The sequence below is a fragment of the Microtus pennsylvanicus genome, chromosome 13 (genome assembly GCF_037038515.1).
Source record: "Microtus pennsylvanicus isolate mMicPen1 chromosome 13, mMicPen1.hap1, whole genome shotgun sequence".
Taxonomy (NCBI): domain Eukaryota; kingdom Metazoa; phylum Chordata; class Mammalia; order Rodentia; family Cricetidae; genus Microtus; species Microtus pennsylvanicus.
The window spans coordinates 79,625,491-79,652,138 of record NC_134591.1 but is presented as its reverse complement, the minus strand read 5'-3'; the positions used below and the strand labels follow the sequence as shown (position 1 = coordinate 79,652,138).

Here is a 26,648-nt window from a genome sequence, read left to right as displayed (position 1 = left end):
AGGATCCCATGGGCACTCACACATCAGTCTCTGGGTAAGAACACCTACACACTCTGTAGCAGTTTGGGGTCTTACAATACAATTAATTTTCATGCTCACTTTTCTATAGAACTTTATTCTTCAGGTAACACGGAAACACAAAGAAGTGAATGGCTTGCCACACTTCTGCTATCAGGCAGGGGTAGAGCGGAAGGTGCTCTCACAGGCCCCTAGGGGACAGCTGTGGTGCTGCGCTTCCTTGTGCTTCTAGCTCCTCAGGCTCAATGTCTCTTACCTCCCATCCTTCCATCTCCAGGCCTCTCTTCCCATATATGTCATAGATGGCCCTTGTTTGGGGATCGCTAAGCACTGCAATAAAAAGAAAAAAAAAATCAAGCATTTCACACAGAAAATATCCCCTTCAGTCCTGAAAACCCAGTGTACAAGAGGTAAGCCTCCGCCTTCCTTTCCTTGCTAGTCTTCCTTCCCTTTATAAAAAAAAAATATTTATTTTTATTTCATGCGCATTGGGCTTTTGCCTGCATGTATGTCTGTGTGTAGGTGTCAGATCTTGGAGTTCCAGTTTGTGAGCTGCCATGTGGGTGCTGAGACTTGAACCTGGGTCCTTAGGAAGAGCAGTTAGTATTCTTAACCGCTGAGCCATCTTTCTAGCCCTTAGGAGTATCCTTTTTCTGCTGCATCCTTCCTGACGCTTTCTCCTTTCAATGGAGGGGGTTTAAAAGCTACAGATGGGAAAAGCTGGGCTTCCACAGGGTCCAGCCCGCTCTGGCAGTTTGGAAGGACGGTGTTTTTTGTTTGGTTTCAGGTTTTAGTTTTCTTGAGACGTTTCTTGTACACAAGGCTGGCCTTGCGCTTATTATGTAGCTGGGGATGTCCATACACTTTGGCTCTACTGTTCCCACCTGCTGAGTGCTGGGACGCAGGAGCATCGTGCCCCATAAGAGCAGCCTTCTCTAACGCTCTGTTCCACAGTGCGCTCCACAGGACACTGTGCTGACAGCTGATTTACCACTAACCAACCGCAACAGCTGGTCTTGGTGTACTTCTCTTTATTTGTAAATTTTTTTTTTTTAAACTAGGGTTTCATGTAGCCCAGGCTCAAACTCAGTACATAGTCAACATCCCAATTCTGCCTCTACCCCCCAAGTCCTGGGATCATAGGTGTGAGCTCCAACATCCAGCTTTGAAAATTGAGATACATGAATATCATTCACAATACTGGTGGCCACAGCACCTAGTGAGAAGATTCCTCAACAAGGGAGAAAATTACTCCGGGCCCCAATGTGAGCAAGGATGACAGCTATCCCGGAGCTACTCCAGATTCTGGTGGGGATCTGTGCACTGCGCCTCCTCTGAGGTTCATCTTTGCACTGAGGCTCCTCTGAGGTTCCCATATATTTTTAGGCCTAATTAAAAAGCAATGCAAATGAGTCTATCCATATGCAAATCTAACAGAGAAGGAAGAAGAGCTGACCACTGGAAAACACGGAGCCAAACTTGTTGAGCAGAGCTGGTTTACTAGGAGGTCCAGGGCTTTGCCTGCGGCTGCAGTGCTTCCTTCCACAGGGAGGCAGCTTCCGCTGTGATGCACACCTCCGGCAACAGCAGAATCGCTACAGCCCTTCACAGGTCAGAATACAATGGGCTTGGTCACCACCAACTCTGCTGACACCGCAGAACCCTGTCTAACATGCGCCACTGGCCATCAGAATCTAATTTCTTGGTAAAAGCTGTGAGGTAAAACATGCTATCCTGCTTGCCGCGAGGTCTTGCTGCCTCACACAGAGGCACATCACAGGGTCTGGAATGAGTAACTGATTTTTCCTAATCTATAAATCCTAAGAGTGACTTAACTTTCTTTCTTTCTTTTTTTGCTTTTATTTTTAAATCATTCTAATCACTTTAAAATGCCCAACTAGGTAGCGTAAAGCTCACCGGCACTAGGAAGCCACCAATCACTCGTTGCAGAGCCTTCTACCTTCCCAGAGACAAACATATCCCAAGTTTTCTTCATTTATAGGTAAAGCCATAAATTTCAGATCCTGAATGACTAGGCTCTACTTCCCCACCACGCTCTACACACCAGCTTTTGTAAGCCCTTTCTTTCACCGACTGCCACAAAACCAATAAAACTACTCAGGTTAAAAAAAGGCCTGTAGTTTCTCACAAAAAAGGGTCAAAAAAAGCAACTCTACAAGTAGCAGCCTCGCCCACGGCAGACATCGGGGACCAGCTGGAGCCGCAGCCTCTGTTCAGACCTGACCCGTCTCTTCATCTGGACTCTCATTTTCTTCTTCCTGGACACATATTGATTTCCAAAGCAAAATACGACTCTTTCAACGGGCTCCGTCAGTAGGAAGCACCTGACCAAGCACCTCTTTTATACACCTCTAAGGACTCCAGCTCTGCCTTCCACAAATCAAGTCACTTAAAAATCGAACGTCTGTGTGCACGAAGCCAAGTTCTCCACCGACCTTCATAGGCCTGGTGAACAAGGTTAAACAGCCGTTCTGCCTGTGATTTGAGCTCCGGGTCCCTGTGCTTGTCCGGATGGTAGAGCATACACAGCCTCCGGTAGGCAGCCTTCAGCTCTTCAGAAGAGGCCTAAAGAAAGAGAAATTTAATTAGAGGACATCAATGGTACTGAAACACTATCATTATCAGAATCAGCCGTGGAACGGGACCTGTCAGCCACATTCCACCACACCTGCCCTCTGCACAGGACATAATCAAGTTATGCTTTATTTCCCCAATAAGGCTTCGTTTCCACAGTTAATAAAGTGATCAATTATGTACATCAATAGCAACTGTGTTTGCTGTGCCCACTGCTACCCAAGGGAAATGAGAGCGGCTGTTTCCACCCTGGCTCGCTGTGCTGAAACACCAGACCCCTACTTGCCCCCAAACCCAAGTCAGCTAAGTCCTCCCACACCAGAGAGCACAGGGAGGGAGCACAGTCACATGCTACAGGCACAGGGGACGTCAGTGATGTCAGAGATTAATATACTAATTCTCAAGAGCCAAAGACAAGGCTATAAAAGCAACACACTCCTAAATGTGGCCTCTAACTGTGAGCACGGAAAACGTTCCATTAGGTTGGAGCAACCAGGGGGTTACACAGGGAATGCTGTACACAGAAGGTGCTTCCTGACAGACTTCTGGGGACACAGGCGTGGGCTGCAGGAATGAGGCCAGCATAAACACCTTCTCTTTGGCTAGCAGCCACCAAGAATCCCTTAGGAGTCCTCCGTAGCCCTGGGAACACTGTCTAGTTTTGCCAGTTGTTGGTCTCTCTCTGGGAAGACCTAGAATCAGCACTCAAGACCATTGTGGTCTATCACAAGTGAAGCCGAAGGAGCATCCCCCCCATCTTGACAAGGGAACCATCCTGTGTGATCACTGACAATATGCAAGAGGGGCCCAAGAGGTCAGCATCTAGGTGGAAATGGGTCACCAAGGATGACCATGCCCTAGCATCATGTACTGGGATGTAGGTCTTCAAGAAGCGGTCATAGGGATGGACAGCTCAGGGGTAGGTAATGATAGAAAACCACATGACACTAGATGAGCCATCAACAACTTTTCCCTTCCAGGACTAAGCTTCTTCCTTTTTCTTTTTTCTCCCCACTCACAAAGATGTGAAGCTGACCTGTGCTTAGCAATAATCTCAGGCATGACTTTACCCGTTTCCCACCAGCCCCACCAGGCAGGGGCTGGGAAGGTGTGCAGTGGGCACAGGGCTGACCTCCCCAAAGGCCGATAAAGCAGTTACTCAGAAAAGCAGCACCAAGATTGGAGTCTGGAGCTTGTCTGTTAGACTAGCCACAAACCCCTGCTGTCTGGGGACAGAGACTTGGCTGTGCCACTGTTACTCTAATCAGAAGCTGCTCCACCAGAAGAGGGCAGGCTCTCAAGACGGAGCACCCAGCTGCCTCTGAGAACTAGGAAGATTTCTGCCCTTCTGTCTCCAATCTCTTCCTCTACCTTCTCTCTGGGGTAGCCTTGGGAATGATGCTGTTCAGTAGGTCTTAGCCCACTGCCTCCCCTCCATCTCTGGCAGGTTTTCTCTTATTTACTGGGAGGCTCTATGGTGACCATTTCAGTGGCTGAGAAGGCAGGCGTAGGAAGGAGTTCAAAGGCCTGGACCCAGGTTATGCCCCTTCCCAGGTCCGTGATTCTGGGCAAGGGAGCTCCTATCAGCAGCTTTCTGTCTCAGGGTTTGTGTGACAATGCACTGAGACACCCCACAAGGGCTCACATGGTGCCTGACTCAGCCAAAACTTTTAAGAGTGGCTCTTCAGAACCCATTTCCTCCCCATGAAACCTGGGGACAAGGTTGTCCTTCAGCTATGGTGAGACACATATCAGTTCGCTCACAGGCAAGCCTGGCAGTGCATACCATCCGACAGGAATCTCAGCTCCATTTCCAGACCTCCCCCTCCCCGTCAGCACTGGGATGGTCGGAGCAGCACTGCTTGGTGTGGGTAACAGGCATCCACTGCCAAAGTGGACCTGCACCTCACCCGCCAACTGTGCTTAGATTAGATCTCAGGTCCCATCACTGAGCCTTCTCTTGCTTCTCCCTGCCTGGGGCTCTTTCCCAGCTGCTGCTAATCACGCAACACATTTCTTGCTGCATTAACACATTATCTGAAGGAAACCCTGGCATTTGAATTACGATAGTAGATAACAGAAGATAAAACACACATCTTTCTGATAGCTTGATGCTGTGATTCAAAAGGAGCTGTTCTTTCCTAAGTCGTAGCTACACATTAGTTTCTTTCTGAGATTTTTTTATTTCTTAAAGATTATTTATGTGTATGTGTGTGTACATGTGTGTAAGGGTGGCCACGGAGGCCAGAAAAGAGCATCAGATCTGGAGCTGGAGTTAAAGATGGCTGCAAGTCACCGACATGGCTGTTAGGAACTGAATTCTGCTTCTCTGAAAAAGAAGCAAGCACTCCAACTACTGAGCCATCACTCCAGCCCTATATTTATTTGGGAAAATAAAAAAGTATTAACATGTACAGTGTTTCTATATATGGTGTGTGTGAGCATGTAGGGGTCAGAGGGTGAGTATGTGGAGTCTGTTCTCTCCTTTCACCTTTATGTGGGTTCTAGGGATCAAACTCAGGCTGTCAGGCTGTGTGGCAGGTGCCATTGCCTGTCTGCTGAGCCGTCTTACCAGCTCTGTTTTCTTCAAAGTCAGGTCTTAGCATGTAGCTCAAGCGGGCCTCAACATGACCCTCATCCGCATTGTCTTATTTTAGGTCCCTCAGTACTGGGAGTGTGGGTGTGAGGAACTCTGTTTGGCCTTCTTCCTGAAAACTTTCATTGCTCTTTCTCATGCCTTATAAAAGTTACCAGTACAGGATGAAATGGATTTACGTGACTCTAGGTTAAAAGACACTTCCTGGTTACTAAAGTTAAGTCAAATGTCTGGGGAGCAGGAATCTAGTCTGCAACGCCACCTTTAATCATATTAACAAACGACTTAGAGTACTATCGATTAAGTAATGGAAATGAGAAGTTTCATTTTTAATAAATCTCACATTCAATAAAGGTTAGATTAGGCCTTTCATCACAACTGAATAGCTAAGGTCACTGGTTCGATATTTCATAAATGATAACCTTTCTCACTACTATTTAGCTCCTGACACCATTGTAGAAGGTAATGAGATCTCATTAAGAAGGACACCTAAACTATACATTTATCTTAAAACTTCTACAATAAAATCCAGATGTCCCAAGCTTAAAATCCGAAAGTTTTATTGCCCAGTCATCTGAAGAGAATGTTAGGTCACAAATTAAATCTCAATAGAACTTTTAATAAGATTTCTATTCCTAGGCTCTAAAGCTAAAAAGAAGAGGAAGAGGAAGAAGAAGAGGAAGAGGAAGAAGAGGAAGACTTCTGTTCTTGTGTGCGTGTGCACAGTGCCCACAGCAGCCAGAAGAGATGCAGCTCCCTCGAAGCTGGAGCTATGGGTGGTTGTGAGCTGTCAACATGGGTGCTAGGAACTAAACGTGGGGCCTCTGCAAGAGCGGCAAGCGCTCTTAATTGCTGAGCCATCTGTTCAGGCCTTCAACAGATTTTAAAAGATAAACACGACACAAAGAATCATTCCTACCAGACAGCATGAAATTAGAAGCCTATTACAGGCTGGGCAGTGGTGGAGCACACCTTTAATCCCAGCATCTGGGAGGCAGAGGCAGGAAAATCTCTGAGTTTGAAGACAGTCTGCTCTACAGAGTAAGTTCCTGAACAGTCAGGGCTACACAGAGAAACCCTGTCTCAAAAAACCAAACAAAACAAATCAACCAACCAAGCAAAAAAACAACAACAAAGAAAGAAGTCTATGACAGAAGGAGACCAGAATCCCCCAAATCTGCGGCTATTAAACAACACACTGCTCAGCCATCAGGGACCAAAGAAGAAAGTGCGAGCAGGTTAAATACTTAAAACACAGAAGATAAAGCACAGCGTGCCAAAACCTATAGAATGAAACCAAGGCAGAGCTGTGGGGAAGTTTGTAACCACAAACCACCGCAATAAAGCCAGGAAGTAAGGCGGGACAGGTGGCTCACCAGGTTCAGATCCCAGCATTTATGTGACCCTCGCGTAGCCTCTGGGAGTGCACACGGGTCCATCACACATGTGCACACTCACTGTACCGCCTTAACTACTAACTAGCCAAAGAAGCCAGCCTTGGCAGAAGTTCAAGGATAGCCTGGTAGACTTAACAAATTCTACCAAGCTAGAATTATACAGACTGACAATAAGCCAGGTCTGGGCCGCAGCTCGGCAGGGCAGAACATGTCAGCACACACAGTTCTGGGCGTGGGCCCCAGCACCAAAAGTAGCAGCATTGACTACAAAATGTGTCCGGTCAGTACCCAGCTCTACCACTTATGCTGGAAGCATGTCTCCAAAGGCTCATGTGCTGGAAGCTCGGTCCCCACAGCTGATGCTAAGAGACTGGCCAGCTGCTCTAGCTCCCTGTCGTCGCCCTCACAGGCTCCACATGTTTCAATGCCCTTCGACATTACGGCTTTACCAGAAACAAGTGTAAGCGGCTGTTATGCCTCTGCATCTTCTCAAACGTCAAGCGCAACCTTTCGTTCTTTATAAAGTCCGCAACCGCAAGTATTTTGCTATGGCAGCAGAAAATAGACTAACACAAGAACTAAAGAAAAAGCTTTTAAAAAATGAAATCATAAACAGACAACTGCAACAACTAGAAAGGAGATGGACCCTGAAATCAAAGTCGTCCCTGCTTGATGTGGGATTCCCCATTGTATGTCATGAATATGTTTTATTACCACTTGTTAATAAAGAAGCTGCTTCGGCCTATAGCAGGCTGGAAGAGATGTATAGAGAGAGTAGGCAGAGTCAGAGAGATGCCACACAGTGCTGAAGGAGATGGTTGCCAGAACCTTACCCGGTAAGCCGCAGCCTCATGGTGAATAATAGAAACGGGTTATTTTAAGCTATAAGAGCTAGTTAATAAGAAGCCTGAGCTAATAGGCCAAACAGTGTTGTAATTAATAAAATTTTTGTGTGATTATTTGTGTCTCGGCAGCCAGAAACCGAATGAGCAGTGTCCACTTACGTCTCCCCCCCAATTTGGTTTTTCAAAACAATGTTTCTTTGTGTAACCCTGGCTGCTTCAAACTCACAGAGACCTTCCTGCCTCAGCCTCCTAAGTGCTGGGATTAAAGGTGTGCCCCCACCTCCTAGAAATCAAGGTCCCTTAACAGCTAGGTAGGAGGCCTGCCATAAATTCTGAGACAGCCTGGGTTATATAGTGAGTTTTAGGCCAACCTGAGCTACAAAGTGAAAAGACCAAACAGACTCCCTCAAACAAATGAACAAAACTCATACAACAAAGAAGGGCCCTGAAATTACAGGTCAACTCTTTCATACATTTTCTTCTCAACATTTTTTAAAAATTGAAGAGGAAAGCACACTTAAAGACTCTGTAAGGTGGTATTCCCCGTATCCTGGGTTGGCAGCAGCGCTCATCAGCTCCGAGCACAAAGACACTAAAGGAGAAAGGGCAGAGCTGAAAGGTGGCTCCGTGGTGAAGGCACCTGCTGTACAAGCCTGACACAGCGCCTGATGTCTGCAGCCACTGCAGGTCGAAGAGAATCAGCTCTGGACGGTTACCCTGACCTCCACCTGAGCCTGTGAGAGGGATGCAAGCATGAACACACAGACACACACACACCAAACACACACAGTTTGATTGAGGGGCTTCACCTCAACTCATCGGCACCCCTTTATCCAAAGTCTAGAATGTTTGGTCGGAAGCATCACCTCAGCTCCCTAACACCCCTTTATACAAAAGTCTGGATTGTTTGCCTGGGGGCTTCACCCCAGCTCCTGGCATAAGCACCCTTCCCTGGGAGTTGCCTCAGTACAAACTCCACCTCTGAGAAAACCCACCAAATGGCGACTCCTCCCCAGGGAAGACCACTCCCACAGGCTACTTAAACTGCCCCCCAGAGAATAAACATGTGGTCTCCAGGTTTCCTGTGGTCTCCCTTTCTCTCTCTCTTGCCCTCTCCATGTTTCCCAGGGCCACCCGGGAGCACTGCATTAAAAATGGGCGTCTTTAATTCGGTCTGATTCGGTGTGACTGCTCCACACAGCACACCTCTAAGATCTGGAACAAGGCATGGATGTCTTCCAGTCAAACGACTGAAAGTGCTGGCTAGAGCAAGATGTCAGAATACAGACACTCAGAAAGGAAACGGCTGGCTTGCGATGACATGTCCCTACATATGGAATATCCCCCAATTTAAACAGAGACACATGACCTGTTACAACTAGAACACAGTTTAGTACAGTAACAGGATACACAAAACCCATTGCATTTCCACTGATGAACAAGGAATAGCCTGAGAAAGGAATAAGTAACACAAAATGAAAGAGACCACGGTAAGGGACAGAGAACATCAGCCACCAACACAAGCTACTACAGATGGAGCACATGCCCTATCAACACAAAGGGTCACACTGTATAGTCCAGGCTGGCCTCAAACCTCAAAGGCTTCTCCCTTCTGAGTCCATGCATGCAGATTCACACGCATGGAGCACATCTACAGGCCAAGAGCCACTGTCTGGAGTTCATTCTCTGCTCCCACAATGTGGAAGTGGGGAAATCAAATGCAGGCTGTCAGGCTCAACAACAAGAGTCTTTCTCACTAGGCCATCCCAGCAGCACTGAAATGGTTTTCCATCTTTATTGTTTAATATTTTTTTTGAGATACTTGAATATCTGAGGCTCAATGTGATATATGTCGTTACTACTCATGACAGCCTAGTATTAATGACATGGTCTTGTACACACCAAACAGGCATCAGGAAGTGTAGTCCTATACCACGTGTGCCAGACTGTGGGAGCCCACAGACAGGGATCAGTTCCACCTTGACTAAAGGTCAGAGTTCAGACCTACTGTTGCTCCTTCAAGGTTCTATGACAGGCGGTGTGAGCTCAGCTGTGGCTACGTGGTGCTTTAGGTACTAAGAAGGTGATTGCTTTGCTCCTTCTATCACGGTAAAGAAGTTCCTTGCCTTCTTACCTTCCTCCCCACCTTTGGACTGGGCATATAAAGAACACGAGAAATAAATGCAAGGGAATCTCAGGACTTACTGGATGCCCTTCCGACTCTATCAGTTTTTTCTTGTCTCTTTCTTAGTCCTCACGTTCCCTCCAAACACGGACACGAATAAGCGAGGCTGGGTGGGACCTGGTAGTTGTCATCTCCAGATGCAGGACGCGGCACCAGACAGAGCCAATAACCTTTGGAGCAAGGTACTTACAATGGCCATACTTATGCTCTTGATTCAAACCTGCCAAGACTGAACAGAGCGTGCTCAGCATGGCCAGTCACTCTTCAACCATACGACACTTAAGAACAGTGCTGTCCTCTCTGAAGCCGGTATCCCCACTAAATCGGCAGAGTTTACGTAATCCCCACAAATGAACACTTCCCCACTTCCCCGCTCCCCACCTGTATGTTCCACGAGAGTCTGACTGGGAAAACAGAAACAAACAAACACGCACAGCTAGTAGAGGCCTACACATTGGAAAAATGGCCCTAAAGGAGGAAGCTGATCTGGGAGCTAATGAACAATTCCAGACAGGAGCTTAACACCCCCCCCCCCCTCGCCGTAAGACACCCTACTCTACAGCCTGCTCCCTCCCCACCATGCTGAGACCACGTGCCTGCTCAAGGCAGCTTTCTCTTCCTTTCCTTCTTCCTTCCACCAGCCTGGGTAACCAGGCACTAGGATCCGCCTTGGTGAGGTTCCATATTCTAACCGGGCAGAGGGAACCATCCTAAGCAGTCGGATGGCGCGGACCTGCTGCCTGGAGTCTGTGAAGGAGCCTGTCAAGCAGAAGATGGACGGCAAGGGACTAGCTTCTACACACTGCAGAATGCAGCTGTGCATGGCCGACAAGAGAAACAGCGTGCAAAGCCCCACACCACGAGAAACTTGTTTTCCTTTACAGACATCATTACTGGTCTGGTGCGGAAGATGACAAACAGGCAACCTTTCTCACGGCAATAAAGAACCCGTGAGGAGACAATCAATACCTGCCAGACGGAAAGGCCAAACCTGCAGCGGAGAGCTGCGTCTCCTCCTCTAGGTGCCTCCACAGCCTGCAGCAGGATGCCCAGGCCTCACAGCTTCGGAGCCAGAGCATCTCTGGGTGTGAGCCTGCCCTTTCCCTCTGACTCTAGACAAGCTTCAGAAGTGAAAGCACGGATTTACCAAAACAAAGATGAAGAAATTCCTTCTGGCAGCCAGTTCCTTCAGAGCAGCGGTTCTCAACCTGTGGGTCTAGACCCCTCCTCAGGGATTACATATCAGATATTTACATTATGATTCATAACAGTGCCAAAATTACAGCTATGACGCAGCATTTTACGGTTGGGGTCATCACAACATGAACTATATACTAAGGGGTCGAAGCATTATGAAGACTGAGAGGCTGAACCTGCAACTCGTGCCTCACTCCAGAATGGGGTACTGGGGGCTGCAGAGATGGCCGGGCAGATGCAGCACTTGCTGCACAAGTGGGAGCGAGACCAGAATAGAGCTAGATCCTCACACCATAGAAGGCACAGGTGGGTGTGGCAGTCTGTTTGAAAGCCTAGTACTCAGGAGAGACAGGACACCTGAGTCAGCAAGCTCCGGGGTCAACAACCAACACCAACAACACACCCTCATACACAGGCAAAACAAAATTCCAAGCAGGAGGTCAGTAGATGTACATTGCTGGGGATGATTGATGTCAGCTAGGCTCTAGATACCACCCAGGACAAAAGAAGCGCAATGGTCCCTACCCTCAAGAGACAACAAACTAGCTGTGCTGTCACTCTTAAGACCCATGGACAAGGGCTGCAGAGATGGTTCAGCAGTTAAAAGCTTGCCTGCACTGCTCTTGCAGAGGACCCGGGGGCAGGTCCCAGCACTCACAGCCACTTGTGACTCCAATTCTAGGAGGATCCAACCCCACACATAAAAAAGTATATGAAATAAATAAAGACGCCCACACATATGGACTTAACTAGACATAGGGCAGAAATGCTAATGTCAGTGGCACAGAAGTTAGGGTGGTCAGAAGGCAAGGAAAAGATCTAAATGGGTCACAAGAGACTTAAAGTTGCATCAAGTCCTTGAGAGGCTGAGGCGAACCACCAGAAAAACAGGACAGAGGAAGCAAGACGGGACGGTGCACAGTGGTACGAGGAGGAGGGGGCGGGCAGGCAGCTCATCTGGACATCCATCCATCTGCTCGTTCCTTCAGCAAACATTTGTTAAGAACGTTCAACAACAGGGATGTGCTGGAGAGATGCACGGTGGAACTGCATCATCACAAACATCAGCGCTTACTCTGATAAGCTAAGGTGGCTAATGATGTCTTCTGGAAGGTTTCCTATGGTGTGCAGGGTGCACAGTGGTGACAGACAGATGCAGTCACCAGATCTCCTTGAAGTGAAAGGGGTAAAATGTCACATAAGACATGGTTTATAAAAGGCTTTAAAAATTCTAGAGGCCAGGGCTGGAGAGATGGCTCAGAGGTTAAGAGCATTGCCTGCTCTTCCAAAGGTCCTGAGTTCAATTCCCAGCAACCACATGGTGGCTCACAACCATCTGTAATGGGGTCTGGGTCTGGTGCCCTCTTCTGGCCTGCAGGCAGACACACAAACAGAATATTGTATACATAATAAATAAATAAATAAATAAATAAATAAATAAATAAATAAATAAATAAATAAATATTAAAAAATCCTAGAGGCTCAGTAAGTGGGGTACTTGCTGCTAAGCCCAACAACTCGGAGAGAAATGCACCTTACCCTAAGTTGTCCCGACCTCTTCCACATAGACATTATGATGTGGGATTATCTCTCTCGGTCTCTCAAACACAAATTATTTTTAGTTTGTTTTGGTTTTCTTTTTTTTTAAAGATTTATTTATTATGTATACAACATTCTGCCTCCATGTATGCCCGCACACCAGAAGAGGGCGCCAGATCTCATTACAGATGGTTGTGAGCCACCATGTGGTTGCTGGGAATAGAACTCAGGACCTCTGGAAGAGCAGCCAGTGCTCTTAACCACTGAGCTATCTCTCCAGCCCCCTTGTTTTGGTTTTCTAAGACAAAGTTTCTCTATAGAACAGCCCTGGTTGCCCTGGAATTTGTTCTTTAGACCAGGCTGGCCTTGAATTCACACAGATCTGCCTGCCTCGGCCTCCTAAATAAATGCTGGAATTAAAGGTAACCATGAGTCTTTAATCTGTAAATGGCATGGCTAGGATTAAAGCTGCAGCTTTAGCGGCTGGTTCCGACTCATTCCTTGGCTGAAATTCTAGCTTAAAGGTTGAGGTACAGACTGGAGCCATGTTTACTGTTTCAAGGTTCCTGCCACCACCAAGAAGCACGCTACTGCCACTCAAAAACACCATTTAAGAGTTTGGTGGCAGGGCCTCTTAAAAGAGCTGTGAGGCTTTGGCACTAACGCTGAGTCAGGAAGCCTCTCTTAAAGATGTGTTTCTGCCTGCCTCTAGCAAACAGAGCCCACCTGAGAAAATGCTGCTACCAAGAAGCCATACTTGACTCTGTTCTTGTCTGTCTAGAATCCTTTTTAAAAAGCTTTCTCAGGCTTTATATGTAAATTCTTGCCAAACCTTGGATGTCATTTGTTAGCAGAGACACCATGTAGCTGCTGAAGGAGTCAGAGTCTGCAGTGGTAAGCCACGGCCTCATGACAATACACAGATGAATAAATGGGTTAATGTAAGATGTAAGAGCTGGATAGGAATACGCCTGAGCCATTAGCCAAACAGTGTTGTAATTAATATAGTTTCTGTATGATTATTTGGGTCTGGGTGGCAGGAAAACAGAAAGAAGAGTCTCTGCTTACACAGAGCCTGAGCTTGGCTTGGGTTCTGCAATGTACCCCATACTGTCTGTTAATATTAACCTGACATAACCTGTGAAAATAGACAAAGCCAAAGTCAGAGATCTGAGAGAACAGTGAGAGGAATTCAGGGTTGAGTTTATGGGGGAGGGGATGATCTAGAAACTGGAAGAACTCTGGTCAGTTGACCTCAAGATTGAACCAAATAGAAGGTATGCAAATTAAATTACTCAAAGCTTAACACAGAGGCCTCAGAACAACTCTAGTGAGGGCTGGAATGTGCAGGTTATGGAGTAACCGGAAGGCAGCTCAGGCCTGGCGGGGGGGAGTGGACATAACTTTCACCTGGGCACAACGTCCAGAAGGCAGAGAAGGGGGGCAGGCTTGTGGAGACTCAAACAGTCTCAAGGAGTTGAGGACGCTGGGCACACATCTATAATTCTAGCACTTGGGAAGCAGAGACAAGAGGATTTCAGTGAGTTCCAGGACTGCAGCCAGGACTATTACACAGAAAACGTCTGTCTTAAAAAACAAACAAAAGAGAAGCTGAGGATGGTCCCAGGAAGGAGCATCTGAGGACAGTGAGAGCGGGAGTGGTCACAGGCATCACAGCATTGCACACATCTCCAGTCAACATGGTCTCACTGACAGGCCCTCTCCTGCATCTCATGGTTCTCACTGACAGGCCCTCTCCTACATCACCTGGGTTCTCACTGACAGGCCCTCTCCTACATCACCTGGGTTCTCACTGACAGGCCCTCTCCTACATCACCTGGGTTCTCACTGACAGGCCCTCTCCTACATCACCTGGGTTCTCACTGACAGGCCCTCTCCTACATCTCACGGTTCTCACTGACAGGCCCTCTCCTACATCACCTGGGTTCTCACTGACAGGCCCTCTCCTGCATCTCATGGTTCTCACTGACAGGCCCTCTCCTACATCACCTGGGTTCTCACTGACAGGCCCTCTCCTGCATCTCCTGGGTTCTCACTGACAGGCCCTCTCCTGCATCTCATGGTTCTCACTGACAGGCCCTCTCCTACATCACCTGGGTTCTCACTGACAGGCCCTCTCCTACATCTCACGGTTCTCACTGACAGGCCCTCTCCTGCATCTCATGGTTCTCACTGACAGGCCCTCTCCTACATCACCTGGGTTCTCACTGACAGGCCCTCTCCTACATCACCTGGGTTCTCACTGACAGGCCCTCTCCTACATCTCATGGTTCTCACTGACAGGCCCTCTCCTACATCACCTGGGTTCTCACTGACAGGCCCTCTCCTACATCACCTGGGTTCTCACTGACAGGCCCTCTCCTACATCTCACGGTTCTCACTGACAGGCCCTCTCCTACATCTCACGGTTCTCACTGACAGGCCCTCTCCTACATCACCTGGGTTGGTTTTAGGATGATAAAGATCAGATGAACACGGCCTGGTGGTTCAGGTGTATAATACCAGGTACTCAGAGGCTGAAGAAGGAGGATTGCCAAGTTCAAGGTCTGCTTAGGCAACTCAATGAGACCCTGCTCAAAGTTTATCAAAGTATAAAAAGAGGGCTGAATATAGCTCAGCGATGGGACCCTTGCCTGGTCTACATGGGCCTTACGCTAGCCCCAGAATCACAAAGATAAATAAACGCACCACCAAATGACTTGTCTCTGATGCAGAAGGAAGCTGGTTCTGGATTCCTAACCAGGAAGCCAGCTAGAATTTAATAATTTGTATGGTTTGATGCCAATCAAATTCCGTTCAAGAAAATGCAAGGAAATATACAGAGAGGGAACTGCCAGGGACTCATCCACATTATTTAAACTGTTAATTACAGCACACATACACCATTTTTTTATTGTTTTGTTTTTTCAAGACAGGATCTCTCTGTGTAGCCCTGACTGTCCTGGAAGGACATACTTGGGATTAAAGGTATGCTCTTTTTTTTTTTTTTGAGACAATCTCTTCCTTCTTTTCTATTTTTGACAAAGTCTTACTACACACACACACACACACACACACACACACACGTCAGCTGGCCTCACAGCAATCTTCAGTCTGACACAAGTGTTGGGACCACAGGGGTACTATACCACTTCTAGGCACCTCTCCGTACTGCCCAGGCTGACCTTGACTCCTGATCCTCCAGCCTCCTCCTCTCCAGTGCTGGGGTTCTGTGCCGTGACACCACACCCAATCCTCTACAAGGCAGGCGACTGGCTTGTGGAAAGAGATATACACCCACTACAGAAGTATCAGATACGCACTACGCCTCTCTGCTTTGTAGGCTGAAGGATGAAGAAACAGGTTTACACAGGGCGAGTCGCCTCCCCAGCTAAGGTTGCCTCACATCACACAGGACCCCATGGAGGAGACTGTCTTCATTAAAGCTGGCTTTCAGGCATAGCCTTTGAGGTTCAGCTGCAATCTGGGGCCACTCTGAGAACAAGTGCACAGAGGAACTCAACATGCAAGGTGCTGGGCTGTTCCACCAGACATCCTACTCTGTGTCGAGTTCCATCGCCAAGGCCAGGGGTCTAGTGGACATAACCACATCTCACATCCCTGCGGAGTCTGCCTCCCCCAGCAGGAAACATATGGGCTAGGGAGACACATTCAGACCATGAAGGAGAAATAATCAAGGCAGCTAAACAGATCAACCAAACACACAAGTGACAAACAACTGTGTGACTTTGGGTCCTACTTAACAGAGTTAGAGGAAACCCCCAGAACTGAGACACAATACACTCAAGATGGTACCACAAACTCTTAAAAACAGAACTAGATAATCAGTAACAACAAAATTCTAAAAAAAAAAAAAAAAAAAAAGAAAGAAAGAAAAGAAAAGAAAAAAGAAAAAGAAGGAAGAAAGAAAGACAGACAGATTCTCAGGGCCTAGTAGCACAATCCTGAGGTCCTAGCTATTCTGGAAGTTGAGGCAAGAGGATCAAAAGTTTAAGCACAGTTGGGCAGCTTGCTAAGACCTATCTAAAAACTGAACAAGGGACAAGGGTTAGGGTAGTTCAGTGGTAGAGACACACTGTGTTCCGTGCCCAGAACTGGAAAATGTTTCTAAAGCCAGGACACAGTGACCTTTAAAGCTCCTAGGACACAGGGGAATCCTGTCCTCAGCACAGACCTCTGCTCAGAACAAATGGACCAAGGGCAGAAACTGCCTTAGAGAGAGGCCATTCAGGACACAGGAAACCCCTCTCTACTGTGACACAACTTAGTTTTCACTATTCCTCCTGGTCACACTTCCACGTTCCTCTGGTGCCTTGAGACACTGGTACAAACGACCAAGACATGCATGGTTTCTGAGATCAGCTCTCCATGGAACTTCTGGGTTCCAGCAAAGTTGACGGTTCAGATCCTATCTCCCCCTTAGAACTTATCTGCTCTGTTCACTCAGCTCCACCCTGCCCAACCAGGCACGCTCCTGGCAGTCCATCTCTTTAGCTTGGCATTTTCTTCTGGGCGGATTCTCTGCTTCCTGCACACTGCATTCCTGACATGCAGAAGTTCCCACAGTTCCAAAGCCTCGAGGTGGCTACCCAGAGAGGAATCAACGTGTGTCCTTACAAGAGCAAGGCAGCAGCGACATTCGCAGCAGCTGTCTCTTTCAGAGATAACCGTGTGCCTGGTCCTCATTAAAACGCGTACAACTTATTAGTCCCCTAGTTGTTCTAAATCCTTATCAGAACAAGAGAGGAATACATGGAGCAAGAGAAACCAAAATAGACACCTCCAGAAGGAATCAGCAAACTCCACAGCTGCGCAGGAGCGCTGCTCCCAGGTCCATGGACTCTCCTATCATTTTATTAGATTTACAGCACAAATACTTTCAATTGAAATCTTTGAGAGAAAAGGAAACTGTTCAGCTGCATGATACAAAACCAGAGCACAAAAACGTTAAGAATCTATTACCAAAATGCTCAAAACAGGAAGGTATTAACTAGCTTATGGTTCATTAACGAAGTAAACTTAACTTTGTAGTGTTGGCTAATGACACCAAGATAACATTGAACCCGGCCAAGCATCCTTCATGGCTCTCTCCCCACTCCACAGCCAGCCTCTCCTAGTCACCCTGGCCACCCCATGCTTCTCACTTTCTCATCTTGCCCATCTCTTCAGAGCATCTTTGGGTGCCCCGCTATTGTATCTTAGACTCCAGTCTCTAGTTTACCCTCTGTGGTAGGTTTTGTGCTCAGAATCAACTCCAGCAGAGCCACCCACCCAGACAGCTCTGCAGGAAACACCGTTCAGGACAGCAGTGCCTTTTAAAAACAATCTACTCCAGCTCATGCTTTTAATCACAGCACTCGAGAGGCAGGCGGATCTTTGTGAGTTCGAGGCCAGCCTGGTCTACAAGAGTTAGTTCCAGGACAGACTCCAAAGTTACAGAGAAACTCTGTCTCAAAAAAAAAAAAAAAAAAAAACAAAAAACAAAACCCCAAAAACCAAAACCCACTCATCCACTCAGCATTTGGAACAGGCAGAAAGCTTGGGCACTCATAACCTAATGCCTGGTATACATTCTGGCACGATCTCTCCTCCTGCGGGGCTGGAGACAGAGTCCAGTCCCTGCGTACACAAGGCACTTCCTCTACCACTGAGCCACGTCCCCAGCACTGACGTTCAGTGGTACAACAGATAAGCAACTTAGCATGAGGCACACTAAGGCCATTTATACACACATTTAGTTTTTGGTCTTTCGAAACAAGGTCTCATGTGGCTCCGGGTAGCCTCAAACTCACTATAGAGACAACAGGGACCATGAACTCCTGACCTACCCTCCAAATGCTGAGATTACAGGCGTCCTTCACCATGCCGTGTGGATGTCTTCAAAAGCTAGTAAATACTAACTGGATATCCATTTATGCTCAGCACTTCACACACATCCTGCCCACATGGCGATGTGTACGGCACATGTCACCCTAGCTCACAGCAAGTGCTTAGCACTTGTTCTTATCATTGGTTAGTTACTTTATTGGAGACTGCCCTATGTAGGACAGGCTGGCCTGTTTCTGCCCTGGCGTGCTGGAGCCACCATCCCCAGCTGTCAGCTGCATCCTTGTGTCAAAGCAAACAGGAGTGGTATGCAGGACCACTTGGCAGGTGAAGGAGCTTGAGGCCGAGTCTCATGACCTGAGTTCTCCCACGATGAAAAGGCAGAACTGGCACCCAGAAGTTGTCCTCAGACCTCACACTGTGCTCCATACAATAACAGCACACGCAATTAGAAGAAAAAGACAATGGGCAGGAAGGCTGGACAGGGTAACAGCACTCCCAACAGAAAGGGCACCGGAACACAAGGCAGCCACTCAGAAGGCCACACTTCCCAGGTCCTGGGGCTTCAGAGGCTATCAAGGACAGCGCTGTCATCTCCACTGCTAAGCACTTGCAGGTTAGGGATAGGCAGAATGGGTGACAGAAAGAATTCTGGTTGTGGACAGCCAGGTCTGACCCTACACGCCCAATGCCAAACCTTTGCCCAGTCACTACCGTGCATGTGGAGAAATTCAAGAGTCAACCCAGAAATGGCTCAATGGTTAAGCGCACTTGCTGTTCTTGCAGGACCAGGGTTCAGTTTCCAGCACCTCACAATGGCTCACAACTGCCTACAACAATGCATGTGCTGAACATACATGTACTCAAGCGTGACACCTATACAAATCTAAAAGAGAAATTCCACAAAAAGCTTAAGGATCAATCAATTTAATGCTAATTTGCTGTCAAGAAATCCATTCTCCAGTTTGGAAAAACCATCCCAGAAATCAGATGGGTTCAATTTTAGTCCTGATCGTGCATCTAACACAAGAGACCACAGAGCCGGCCTGGCGTCGATGGGCTCGACTACTGGGGGTCACCACTCTACCACCAGAAGCCCTGCAACAGCGAAGATAGGGCCTCCCTCGCTCGGGTCATGGGCTTGGTTTATAGCAGGAGCTGGTGGTCCTGGCTAGCCAGCGACCTTCTGCCGCAGAAACCCCGAGAAAGGAGATTCTTAGGGAATTTTCGGCATTTCCTTATTACTTCAGTTCTTTAATTCTCTTATTCATCTAATTTTTACTTCACTCTTTTTGGGACATGGTCTCAAGTAGCTCAGGCTGGTCTCTGTGTAGCTGAGGATGGCCTTGAGCGCCAAACTTCCTGCTTCTGCTTCCCAAGTGCCACCACGCCCAGTTTGTGCAGTGACTGCAGCACCTGGTGGAGAATGTGGTTTCACGCCAGTTAGACAAACGCTACCGACTGAGATCCAGTCCAGCTCAGTGCTTCTAAGCTGTAAACGGAAAGCCCAGGTTCTGCAGCGTTGCTCCCACCTGTGACTTCTAGGGAGACGACTGAACTTGCTAGCTAGATGCTGAGCATTCTAGCTGGAGTGCCCTCCTATGGCACACTCTACTAAAGTCAGAGCTGACAGCATATAAAGCTAAGCTTAGACACGATCCTAACACATATGCACACATACACAACTCAAGATTCCTTCTGTTTTGTTCTCCAGCTCAGGTCTGAAAAAACAAACAAAAACCTTCTAGTAAACACTAATGTCATCACCTCTAAAGCCTCCATTCTAGTAGAACCCTGAGCCACAAAGTTCAGCATGCAGAAATGACGGCTCTCAACACTGAATGTGTTGTTTGATGAGGAGGACTCCATCTATGGCTATAAACGAAGGGAGTGCCTGCACTCACTGGCAAAAGTAAGAAGTCCTTTAAAAGAGGTATTTCTTTGGCTTGTATCCCAGTTCAGTAGCAATGAAAGGCCCTAAAATCCTAGGGGTTAAATGTCCTTCTGAACACCGAAGGCTCCCTAGGTTCAGAAGTTCTGGCATGCAGATAAACGGTGGCTCAACCACTAACAACTCTGTCTAGTTAGGAGTGTGAGGGTTTGAAACAAAACCGGGTCCTGAAAAAACTGGATTCTCTTACCATTTTGCTTCCTCAAGAACCAGGGTATAGTATACACTGTGGCTCTTGCCTTTAATCCTAGCACCTGGGAGGCAAAGGCAGGTGGATCTCTCTGAGTTCAAGGCCAGCCTGCTCTACTCAGGGTGAGCCTGCCTCAAAAAAAACAAAATGTAACAATAACAAGCCAGGGTAAAAGTTAGTTTCATTTAATTGCAAAGTGTTAAAGAAACAATTTGTTTAAAGTCTGAGGGCAGTTCAGCTATAAATCCAGGACCCAGAAAGTCCCTGTGTTTCTGTGGGAAACAGTGGTTGGTACAACTGAGAAATGCATACTCCGGGTAGCCAAGAGCATAATATTAGAACAAAAGGCTTTGTAGTATGTGGGCTGGTAAACTGAGGCAGCAGCACAGTTCAAGAGCTAGGTTCTGGAGTTCTAATGTCCAGGGATGAATTATACTTGACAGTTCCTTCGATTTTAAATAATTATAAATCGAGTTTCAGGAAAGCCAGGGTTACACAGAGAAACCCTATCTAGAAAAAAATAATAAATAAATAAAATAATGGATTATTATGAGGGCAGCTATGACAATTTAGAGTTTTGTTGTTTTTTTTTTTTGTATTTCGAGACACGGTTTCTCTGCGAAGCTTTGGTACCTGTCCTAGAACTCTCAACGTAGACCAGGCTGGCCTCGAACTCACAAAGATCCACCTGCCTCTGTGCTACCACCGCCCTGAGCATTTAGAGTTCTTTCAGCAGGTGGCTGTGCTCAAAACAAGCACTTTAACAGACGCTGGTTATTAGCAAGCAAACTAGCTTTGCTGAGGACAGTCCAGTTCGGTTACACTTGATCATTACCAGGAAATTTGAAGGATAGGATTGTCCGGCAGAGATGGACCCAACTAACCACTAACGCACCCTGACCTTGGAAGCTTTTCCGGAAACCTTCCTGACAGAACTCAACTGCCGACTAGCAAAGCAAATGGGAACCTGCGAGAAAAGTACATGTGGCAGACAGTGCGGGCCTCTCGGGTTACTTTTTATTCTCGAGGAGACAGCGTGAACACACTTGACCTGGATGTTGAAGCCCCACTCAGGACGCCGTTGCATCTCAGGCCTAGCACTTCTTGCTCATCCTCGGCCCCTTGAGCCGAGGCTGGGGAAGTCCTGCTGTCTAATTTCTGGGCGGCGGCTCAAGGGGTCGATGGAGGGCACGGAACGCTAGCGTCTGAGGCTAGATCCAACTTCGGTGGCACCAGAGAGTTAGGGGTCCGGCTGAGTTCCAGGGAGGCTCCCAGGTGGCCTTGACCTTGGTGTCCCGGGACTCAGTTTGCCCGCCTGCTGGCTCAGGCCGCTGACACTAATCCCCCCGTCTAGGGCAGGTGTGTGTAGAGTGAGCACGGGCCTGGGTCATGGGGACAAGGGAACCCCAAGGCAGCGGCTGCTCCGGGACACTCGTCCTCCCTCCGGCAAGTGCGTGGGCTCGGGCTCGGCCGGGACACGTTGCACGCCACGCACGGGTTGGGGAGAGCTGGTTAAATGCTGGACCCGCGCCAGGGCGAGAGGGTCGCGGCGCTCCGAGCAGCCCGACGGCTGGCGGGCGCACACGGCGGCGGGGTCACGCGGCCTCCGCACCGGGCCGCTGCCTCCCCAGGACGGCTGCGGGGCCAGAGCCACCCGTCCGACCCTCCAGACCCATCGGGCCGGGCGTCAGCCCCGCCAACGCCGCGCCGTGGGCCTCACCTCCCTGCGCACGTTCAGCAGTGAGTAATAGTCTTCATTGTCCAGCTCCTCCTCGCTCAAGGCCGTCGCCATCTTCGCAACCTTTCACCCCGCCAAACCGGCGAGGCCGCACTCAAGAGGGTCCGGCGCTGCGCGGCGCTCCCCGTAAAGCTCCCGCTCTACCCACAGCGGCCCCTGGCGGCTCGGAGGCCGCATGGCAGCCCGCGGGAACGCGCCTGCGCAGTACGCCACCGTGCGACCGAGGCCAGAAGCTAACAGGCGGCGCGCGGGGATAGTAGGGCGGGCTTGCGTGTTTGAGCCTTTGCACGTGTGTGTGTGTGTGTGTGTAGTGGGGTGGCACTGATATTGCATGTCCATCTGAACCAGTGCAAGTGTGTGTGTGTGTGTGTGTGTGTGTGTGTGTGTGTGTGTGTGTGTGTGTGTGTTGGGTGCCTACCCGGGTGGCACTGAGCCTTTCCCTGGACTGTCAAGGGAGACTGTGAAAGCCACATTCTTAACTCCCCCGTCGCAGCCTCCCCCGGTTCTGGGTGGCCCTGAACCAGGGCTGCCTCGAGTTTCTCCCCTGGTTTGGTGTTTGTTGCAAGGCCACCTAGAGCCCAGGCTTTCGTCTCACCGGGCCCACCCCCATAGGGAGCTGCTTGTGGACGCACTTTCATACTTAATGCTCAAGAAACCTCCGAAGTGATTGTCTACACCATTCTTAGTCTACGGGAGCCTTCCTTCCTGTTCAGAGAACGGGTCACCTCCTTAGCTTAGGTTTTTGGGTTTTTTTGTTTTTTGGTTTTTTTTAATGTGTTGCCCTAAATTTAGGAGCACCTGGCCATTTTTTTCTGCTGCGTAAATGAGGAGGCAATATCCATTTGGTTCTTAACTGCGTCTGGTGTGCGCACACACCTGTGGTTCCTACCTCAGAACCACTCTGCTGTAAATTTCCCCCGTATACTTTAGCAGTGGCGTCTAAGTGGTTTCAACCCGGTGCCTGCTGTTTGGTGCGTTATTAAGAACGACTTGGTTACAATAATCTAAATAATTTAAATGTGTCTGAGATGATGTTATCAAGTGGTGGGCAGCGCCTTAGACTCTTCCACCTGTTGGCTCACGTGGCCTGTCTTTTCTCGGGGTCTTTGTTGTTCCTCTCACAGCCACCCTTGCCCTTCATAAGGGGGTTTTCTGGGAAGCTCCAGCACCTGCCTGTAGATATGAGAGGTTGGTTTCTTCCTTCCTAATTTTTGGCCAGATGTGCGCCATCTGGGCTTGGGTAATGTCCCTTCCAAGTTGTCCACTCCTCTAAGGCTCTTTTGCCTGGAGACATCTAGGTGTGCTGAGGCAGCCTGCAGTAGGCTGTCCGCCCAGCTGTAAATTAATAGCTTAAAGAAAGAAAGAAAAAAAGCTTGGTAGACTTCCACAGCCACAATCTATCAGTTCTTCCTGTGGTTTTTATAGGCTTTTTCTTTCTTTCTTTCTTTCTTTCTTTTTTTCTTCTCTTTTCTTTTTCTTCCTTTGCAGAGCTGTGATTAGGGCAAAACTACCTGCTGACATTTTTTCTGGTCTTTGAGAATTCCATAGAGAGGCTGGGGGGAAAAACTACAATGTTGAGATGTTTCCCATTTCCTTGCGTTTGAAGATGTTCAGTGGGCTGCAGAGGAAGCCTTTGCCTCCCTCCCCTGCTCGGGGAAACACAGCTTCTAGGAGTTACAGAAATGGAACAGCATATGTTTCACTACGCCCAGGACTGTGTTTCTGTGATTGAGAGTGACCTGGTTTTTAGCACCACTCAGACAAAAATCAACAATGACTCAAGGCTGCTCTGGGCCTGTCCTCTCTCCGGCCCACAGTGTTTTCTGTTGTGGTCCCTTGGAAAATGGCTGTGACAGACGGAGAGTCAACTTCCATATGCCACAGGCCAAGGGAATGTGTTTATCTCCAGGGCTGGCTGTGGTCCTTTCTCCTCGCCAAAAGCCCTGTTGTTGCATGGGCAAAATACTGGAAACCAAGGGCTGTACAAATCTATAAGCTAGAAAACACACAACTGGAGCCAGAGAAACTGCCAGAAAGCCACCGTCACTCAGGACCTTGTACTTTCTAAAGCAACCTGTAATTCTGGAGCAAGCAAAATCCGGTATACTTGGGTAATAGATTTCTGTAAGAATAAGCACACGCGTGATGCAGTTTTAAAGGGTTATTTCATGTGTTTGAGGTTTTTGTTTGTTTTGTTTTTCTGTATGTGACTGTATGTACCACCTGTGTGTTTGGTGCCTCAGCATGGCAGAAGATGGTGTCCGAACCTCCGGAACCGGAGTTATAGAGGGTGGTGAGCCGTCACGTGGTTCCTCTTCCAGGGCAGCCAGGACTCCTAACCACTGAGCAATCCCACCAGCACCTTGTTTTTGTAATTGTGGATACACGTGTCTGTTTTATCCGTGCACAAAGGCCATTATGAGTGCGTCTATAGAACACACACAGTGCAACTCCTGTTAAGTGCTTTCATTTTATTATTTGTTTTTACCTTTGTTTTCTAGGTTTTGAGACAGGGTCTCATGAACCAGGCTGGACTTGAATTTGTTCTGTAGCAGAGGATGACCCTGAACTGCTGATTCTCCCACCTTAACTTGACTCGTGCTGGGATTCCCTTGTGACCACCATACCTGGGCCCTTATGTCAAATAGTGAAGCTAAGGACACTCATCTCTGGTGTCACATATTCCTATGTTACTGATCCTAAAATATTCTGGCTCTCATCGAGCCTCTTTATGTAGACGCTCAGCAATATGGCTCACTGAGTGGAGGGGCTTGCTGCCAAGTCTGACGATCTGAGTTTGATTCCCCAGAACCCACGAGCTGAAGAGAACAGACTCCTGTAAGTTGTCCTCTGATCTCCATGTTTGAAGGCATGTACGGGGACACACACACACACACACACACACAGAGTGTGGTGCCTCTCAAGTATTGATATCACATGAGGCATATTCTGAATAACTGTTTATCTGAAATTCAAATTCAGCAGCGTACTATAGTTTGGATTGCAAGTGTCCCGGAGAGCGCAGGTGTTAGAGGCTCGTTCCCACTGTGTTGTCGTTGGGATCACATGTCCCCGAGAGCGCAGGTGTTAGAGGCTCGTTCCCACCGTGTTGTTATTGGGATCACTGGGAATGTTCAGAGACAGAGCCGGTGGACAGGCACAGGATTTTGTTGATGTGCCCTCAAAAGGAATCACTGGACTGCGATGACCACTCATGTCAATTTGACACAAGCTAGAGTCATCTGAAAGGATGGGACCTCAATAGAGAAGATGCCTCCAGAAGATAGCTGTAGGTCATTTTCTTAATGAGTGATGTTTGGAGGAAGGACCAGCCCATCGTGGGAGGTGCCATTGCTGGGCAGGTGGTCCTGGGTTCTATAAGAAAGCAGGCTGAACAAGCCATGGGGAGCAAGCCAGTAAACAGCATCCCTCCCTGGCCTCTGCATCAGCTCCTGCCTCCAGGTTCCTGCTCTGCTGGCGTTCCTGTTCTGGCTTCCTTCAGTGACGAACTTCAATGTGGAAGTGTAAGCCGAACAAACCCTTTCTCCCTCAACTTACTTGATCACAGTGTTTCATCACAGCCATAGAAACCCTAAGACAGGAACCCCAGTAGTCTCCTCTGCTGGGAGGTCAGTGGGCTATCTCTCACACATGTGTCTGCTATGATATGTGACAGGCACCTCCAATATCAAGGTCAATTCGTCATGGATGGAAACTTCCAGAACCCTGAGCCAAAATAACCTTTCCTGTCTCTATGCTTGAGGCCTTCGGTTGTCACGGTAGCAGGAAGCTGGCTGACACACAGGCATCCTGGGATTTCACCTGCGGCCCTCACTGGAGGCTCTCTTGTCCTTCCCAGCTTTCATTAGTGACAGTTCCCAGAGGAGAGGCGAGCGGCTGCCTGCCCTGCCCTTTCTCTAACTGGACTAAATCCCTCTTCTCTGTCTATAACTCAGGAGGAGGAATTACCTATAATCTTTTTATTATTCCTCTGTCATCGAGTCTGGGCTGGGATTTAGTGCTTGCTTGCCGTTCACAGCCCATTCCTCCGATCCCGCGCAGTGCTGATAACCTGTTAACCGACAGATAGGGGAAAGCCTTAGCTGCAGGAGACAAGAGGGAATTTGCAGGCACTCAAGAATTAAATTTTCTCCATGTTATCTGCTCTCTGAGCATTCAGTGACTTGTCGCCGACATCTTTAGCCACGGTGATAATTGTGGCGGGGTCACCCGGAAGGAAGAGTTGTACCCGTCTCTGCCAGCCACACAGAGAGCCTGAGTCACACAGGTTGAGAGCTTAACCCCAGTAGCAGCCTCGGTGGCAGTGGAGACATGGAATCAAGGCAGGGACGTGCGAGACACTTCCAGATGGACTGGTTTTGTCCTTGCCATCCCTCGAAGCACCCCGCCTCCCCCCCCCCCCGCCCAAATCTCTGCTTCAGAGCCTCTGTTCTCGGGGCTTAGTGTTCTCACCTGCACTATTAGCATACATTTTGCTGCGTTCAGGGAATCTCCTTCCATCAGATGGGTCCCAAGGATTGATCTCGGGT

At 48.4% G+C, this 26,648-nt stretch overlaps 1 protein-coding gene across 1 annotated transcript in view; it reads right to left on the bottom strand.

Annotated features, from left to right (window-relative positions):
- The window catches only part of Dnajc11 (DnaJ heat shock protein family (Hsp40) member C11), a 48,889-nt gene extending 26,701 nt beyond the window's left edge, over nt 1-22,188 (bottom strand). Inside the window, exons 1-3 of the mRNA XM_075946727.1 lie at nt 22,081-22,188; nt 2,475-2,604; nt 275-348 (exon numbers count right to left, since the gene is read on the bottom strand). Of these exons, the coding sequence (XP_075802842.1) occupies nt 275-348; nt 2,475-2,604; nt 22,081-22,152 (276 nt within the window). The 5' untranslated portion in view covers nt 22,153-22,188. The remainder of the gene's footprint in view (nt 1-274; nt 349-2,474; nt 2,605-22,080) is intronic.
- Nucleotides 22,189-26,648: the final 4,460 nt, after the last annotated feature.